General features: G+C 38.0%; 1 protein-coding gene across 1 annotated transcript in view; it reads left to right on the top strand.

The window, feature by feature from the left end:
- hecw2a (HECT, C2 and WW domain containing E3 ubiquitin protein ligase 2a) overlaps positions 1-5,258 on the top strand; it is a 31,348-nt gene extending 26,090 nt beyond the window's left edge. The window contains exons 26-30 of the mRNA XM_073845597.1: positions 603-749; positions 829-943; positions 1,048-1,133; positions 2,902-3,014; positions 3,124-5,258. Of these exons, the coding sequence (XP_073701698.1) occupies positions 603-749; positions 829-943; positions 1,048-1,133; positions 2,902-3,014; positions 3,124-3,235 (573 nt within the window). The 3' untranslated portion in view covers positions 3,236-5,258. The remainder of the gene's footprint in view (positions 1-602; positions 750-828; positions 944-1,047; positions 1,134-2,901; positions 3,015-3,123) is intronic.
- The last annotated feature ends 863 nt before the right edge of the window (positions 5,259-6,121 follow it).

Genomic DNA, 6,121 nt, shown 5'->3' on the forward strand with positions numbered 1-6,121 from the left:
CGACAAACAATGCCACTCTCACAATACACATCATGTTCTCCCACAGTGAAAAATACATTGCATAACAAAGAGGAAACTGACAACACACCAACAGACAAGACAGAGCAGGTTACTTCTGGTATGAAGCAAGCTCTCAGCTTTACAATGTTGTCATTTTTCAAGAAAGTCAAACAATAAATACAGTTTTGTGGCCTTTTAATGTGTTGTCACAGATCGCTGTATTGCCTTATTAGATCAATCTACACGTGAACTGATGGTCTTTTCTTATTTACTTAAAACACTAAATAAACATGAAAGGATATCAGAACGTATTATATTTCAACCGTGGAAAGAGGTCAATACACACAATTTTTCAAGTTTAAGTCCACCGAAGTTAATCTACTCTCCTGTCTAATTTGTTTGTCGGACGCAATGGCAGATTCTGTGTTCTGATTGGTCAGATCGCTTGTCAATCAAGCTGTTTGCGAAGGGTCAATTGGAAAGTTAACAGGACAAGATTACCACTGGGAATTTGGACGTTTTTTTCAGAAATGTATCTATTTTAGTTAGTCATTGTGAAAGTTACATAACATTAGAGTTAACTGGGTGTTTCTTTATGTCAGATTACAGAGCGAGAGCTAAAGCCAGGTGGATCTGGCATCCCTGTGTCAGACAAGAACAAGAAAGAGTACATTGAGCGTATGGTGAAGTGGAGGATTGAGAGAGGTGTGGCCCAGCAGACAGAGAGTCTAGTGCGAGGATTCTATGAGGTATGATGTTATTCTAAATCTGTGAATATTAATGACTCATGATGAACTCTGGTTGATCTGAGACTATGTGACTGCACAGGTGGTGGACGTCCGACTCGTCTCTGTGTTTGATGCCAGAGAGCTGGAGCTGGTGATTGCTGGGACAGCGGAAATTGACCTAGCCGACTGGAGAAACAACACAGAATACAGAGGAGGCATTTTACTGGAACATGTTCAGATTGTTTCACATCAGGATATTGTAATGCATATTACAACAGGATTTCGTAATGCGATTCTTTTTTTATCTCTGTCTTTGAAGGTTACCATGACAACCACATAGTGATTCGATGGTTCTGGGCTGCAGTGGAGCGTTTCAACAACGAACAGAGACTACGACTGCTTCAGGTACACCCAGATCTCACAAACAGCATGGGTTTGATACACTAGCATTCAAAAGATTGGGGCTATTTATTTTTTTTTTTTTAATTATTACTTTTGATCAGCAAGGAGGCAATGGATTTATCAAAAATGGACATAAAAATATTTATAATGTTTTAAAGGCACAATATGTCAGATTTTTTTAAATATATCCAAAAAACACTAAAATTGTATTATATATTTTGTTGAATTGTGTACTTACATTACTCCCAAATGTTTCAATCTAGAGAAATAAGAATTTAAGTAGTGTAACAGGCCGTTTCATTGCATCGCCTGCCAATGATGTCAAACACCTTCAATTTCCGGTTTTATTTTGTAAGAAAAATGGAAACACCAAAGACGCTTTATTTTGTTAAACTTTCGATTAGACAGGTGACGAATGCACAGAGTAGCAATCTAACAGAACTTTCAAAACACTCAAATGTATCTAGTATGATAAAACAGTGCTCCTTTTCCTACATACGCATGACTGAAAGGAGCGGAAGCGGTCGACTGTGGCATAATAAAACCTCTGCTGCTTTTAAGCCATGTGTGATCGTCTCTCATTAGCAATCGCTCCAGCGTCCACGTTTTGCTTCCAAGATTTTCAGCTCCACCCTGCTTCATACTACAGTGATCTTAATAAAACTTTAGCATATTAGTTCATTCATGGACATGATTTTTTGGCGAGTCCTCTCTGATTGCATTGGCTGTAAGGATGAAGGCGACAATTCCCATAATTCCACACTCAATCACGGCGTCATCAAAATACGCCTTTGTTTCGCTGTTTGTTTTGAATATGCGTCCTCTAGCTGTGAAAATTACAGATTTATACTTCAAATAAATACTGACCATCTTGAAAACCTGTATCATTTTCTACAAAAGTATCAAGCAGCAAGGGTTTTCAACATTGATAATAATAAGAAATATTTCTTAAAGGAAAAGTTCACTTCCAGAACCCCCATGTTATGTGTGATGATCATGTCTTTCTTTCTTCAGTCACAAAGAAAAGAAAACAAAGAAAACATTCCAGGATTTTTGTCCATATTTTGGACTTAAATGGTGGCCACTGGTTTGAAGGTCCAAACTGCAATTTCAGTGCAGCTTCAAAAGGCACTAGATCAGTGTTTCTCAACTCCAGTCCTCGGGGCCCACTGCTCTGCACATTTTGTATGTCTTCCTCATTTAAGGCACCTGATTTTGATCATCAGCTCATTAGAAGAAAGATTCATGAACTGAACTGAGTGTGTCAGACTCAGAAACATACAAAATGTGCAGAGCAGTGGGCCTCAAGGACTGGAGTTGAGAACCACTGCACTAGATGATCCCAGCTGAGGAATAAGGGTCTTGTCTAGCAAAACAATTGGTCATTTTCTTAAAACAAGAAAAATGTATATACTTTTTAACCACAAATGCTCATCTTGCACCAGCCCGACCTCACACATTACTTAAAGGTCACACGTGATGTAGGTGGAAGTACCAACCCAGTGTTTACAAAGCGAACATGCAAAGAAAGTCAAGTGCAAGCGCGAGTGCAAGATGAGCATTTGTGGTTAATGTGACACTAAAGACTGGAGTCATGGCTGCTAAAAAGTCAGCTTTGACATCACAGAAATAAATGGCATTTAAAAATATATTCAAATAGAAAAGGGTTAACATAAATTGTAATAATATTTCACAATATTACTGTATTTTTAATAAATAAATGCAGTCTTTGTGAGCATAAGAGACAAATCAGTGCTTTGCTTTTTTCCAGTTTGTTACAGGGACTTCCAGCATTCCCTATGAGGGTTTTGCCTCTCTGCGGGGCAGCAACGGCCCACGCCGTTTCTGTGTGGAGAAATGGGGCAAAGTGACCTCCCTCCCACGGTATTTCTAAACTTTCTTATGTCTAGTGTCTCATATATAGTGACTTTTTTGTTTTCCCACAGTGATTATCAATCAGCTAATGTCATATTGTCTTTATATTTTTGTGTAGGGCTCACACCTGCTTTAACCGCCTGGATCTCCCTCCCTACCCCTCCTTCTCCATGCTCTATGAGAAGATGGTCACTGCTGTGGAGGAGACCAGCACCTTTGGTCTGGAGTAAGCTCTCACCACAGCAAAAGTGCTATTGACTTAACCTTTCTCAGTTCTCTACAACCTGGCTTACCATGCAGGCTTTATTCTCATCCCTCTCTCTTCCCTACAACCTTGGTCATTGGACACTTACACAAACAGAACTGGAATATATGCCATCAAATGACTCATTGGGCATGTGCCAACTTCTTCTCTATACTGTATGGACAAAATCCTGTGATAACTGCATTCAATTCCTCACACAAAAACAGACTTACACATTCACAGAAATCAGAGCTGGAGTCTTGATCATCTGGTTTTGGTTTTTGCAGTGGTCTAGACTAGTACATTTCGATCAGGGTTGTAGGGTTTTGCCTTTTGTTCTCGAATGAGCTGCTTTTTAAAGTCCAAAGATGTTTCATTACAGTAATGTAGTCACTCTGTTCCATATCTGTAGGGTTTGAAGGAACAAACCTGGGATAGTTTTGATACGATGTCAGTCAAGAAAAACTTTGTTGGTTTCAGAGGTTTGACTTCATGTTGGCGGTCTGATTCTGAACCTAAATTGTATTGATCATGGCTGCAGCTCTGAAAAAAACAACCTGTTCGTTCTTTTTTCCATCTTTAAAGAGAATGAAAACACACACACAACAGCATGCACACTCTCTTATAGAGATTCTTGCACCAAATGTAGTGGTTGTAGAATAGCAACCTGGCACGTCCTAGGTTCAAACCGTGAACTAGAAAGTTCCTCTATCACCTCTTGTGCCCTTGAGCAAGACATTTATCAGCCGACTGTTCCAGGGGACTGTAAATGTAGTAATTCACTTTGGTTGGTCAACACTGATTAACTAACAAACACCAACACTTAGTACTTTGTAACATGCACACATTTTTTAATCCACTTTCAACCTTTTATGCAACCCACAAATGTTACTAAAAAACTATGAATGTATAAACACTGATCACCATGTGCAACGTGTGCAACAGAGTTTTGTGTTATCAGGAAAGGTAGATTTATTCTTAGAGTCCATCATTAAGGAGACCTATTGCTCTAAACTGTGGTGACAGACACAAACAGTGGCCTTGAAATTATCTTTATTAAAATGTATAGCTGGGTAATGTTAGTTAATAACATGGCGATGTGTGCAGTCCACTGGAGTAACTTAAAACCAGGGCTGCGGTGCATGGTTAAAACCAGTAATAAAGACAAACTGCTTCTGCTATGGAAAAATAAGGGAAAAAGATGAGAAGAAATGTTTTAACATGTGCAGGGAGCAGTAAGTCAAACTAAAACACTCTTGCACAAGTGGTATGAAGTGTTTTTGGAAAATGACATAATAATGGAACAATCTCTGAGCAGGAATTTCCATCTAATGAACCACGGATAGAAGCTCAACACTATAATAACAGATGAAAAGATTCTCATTTTTGGGTGACAAGTTGCACCCCTCGTTTACATATAGTTTCCTTCTGTGGTCCCTTTCCCAAGCCCTCACACATGCACAGACACACTCAGCAATACACAACAATCCCACATTCACACCACACACATGCTGATCTGGCCAAAGCACGGATCCTAGGATATGGATTTGTCTCAAAACAGCTCCTTTCTCTATGTAATTGATCTTTGGATAAAATACTGCATGCAGGGTCAAAGAAGCAGTACCTGAGTTTGACCCTTAGATGGCGTTGTGTCATAGCTTGATATTGCATGCTGGAATTAGTGAAACAACACGAGTCCAGATTAGCTTAATTTGCATGAGAAGTTGCTGTTAATCAGGGGTGGGATGGGACTGGGGACAAAAATAAATAAATAAATAAAAAATGTCACTTCCATACTTTTCATACTTCATCCATGCTGTTATTTAAACTTTATGATCTTTACTGATCGTGTAAAATGATGCTGATGAAAGAGCCATCACCTGAAAACAGTTGGTGAAAATGTGAACCTGCATGCGGTCCATGATGTGTCCATATTTGTATATAGCTGTAATATATGTATGTCAGTCTCGTCCTGTGTTTAAATTATATTTTGCACTGAATGTACCAGAGATTTGTGTGCCAGTCTGGTCTCTTTTGGTGTTTGTCTTTGTGATTTGTCATTCTACTTTCATTTGTTTGGCAAATACTGGTACTTTTCCTACTGACACATACTGGCAGATTTGAAAAGTGATGTTACAGCCATGATTTACATTTTATCTTTCTTCTTGGCCAATCAAACTGCACATGTCAGCTTACTCATTGAGTTTGTCTTTCCATGTTCCAAAGTCCAGTACTTCAGTTGTCTACTGTAGCGACAAAAAACCCCCAAAGCTTCAGGCCTGACAGTTTTAAGGTGCAAAACAGAGGATCAAACAAAATATAAACTGAAACAAAACGAATTACTGTTTACCAAATGCATGAGTAGTATTTTGAACTATTTAAAACAACCCTATTTTAAGAATGCATACGTCGTTGGTTAGGCCATACATATTTTTATTTATCGTATCGGCCATTGCTGGATAGCCTATTCTGTTTTCCCCTTCTTATTTTAGAATTGAAATAAATATCTAGCAGTAATTTTAAGAAACAGTACTATAAGGACCATTCTACAGAATTCGTGTTGGAAACATCTTGAAAAAATGTATTTTTTCACAAATTTTGTGTATGCAAATTGTATAATACCCAATATACCTCACATTTCTAGTGATTGTGCAGTTAATTCTCACATTGTATTTTCAGAAAGTTCTGGAATATTTGTTCTCTCTCCAAAATTGTCACTACCGAAACACATTACTATATAATTTAATTAGAAGGGTTATATTGAACTATTAAGATTTTGCTTATGTATTCCTTGTAAATATTTTTTTTTCTTTTTATTAAAGTTTTCAAAGGTAAATCAGTGGCATTTACAATTTTAACAATATTTCAAGTG

The sequence above is a fragment of the Garra rufa genome, chromosome 8, assembly GCF_049309525.1.
Source record: "Garra rufa chromosome 8, GarRuf1.0, whole genome shotgun sequence".
Taxonomy (NCBI): Eukaryota; Metazoa; Chordata; class Actinopteri; order Cypriniformes; family Cyprinidae; genus Garra; species Garra rufa.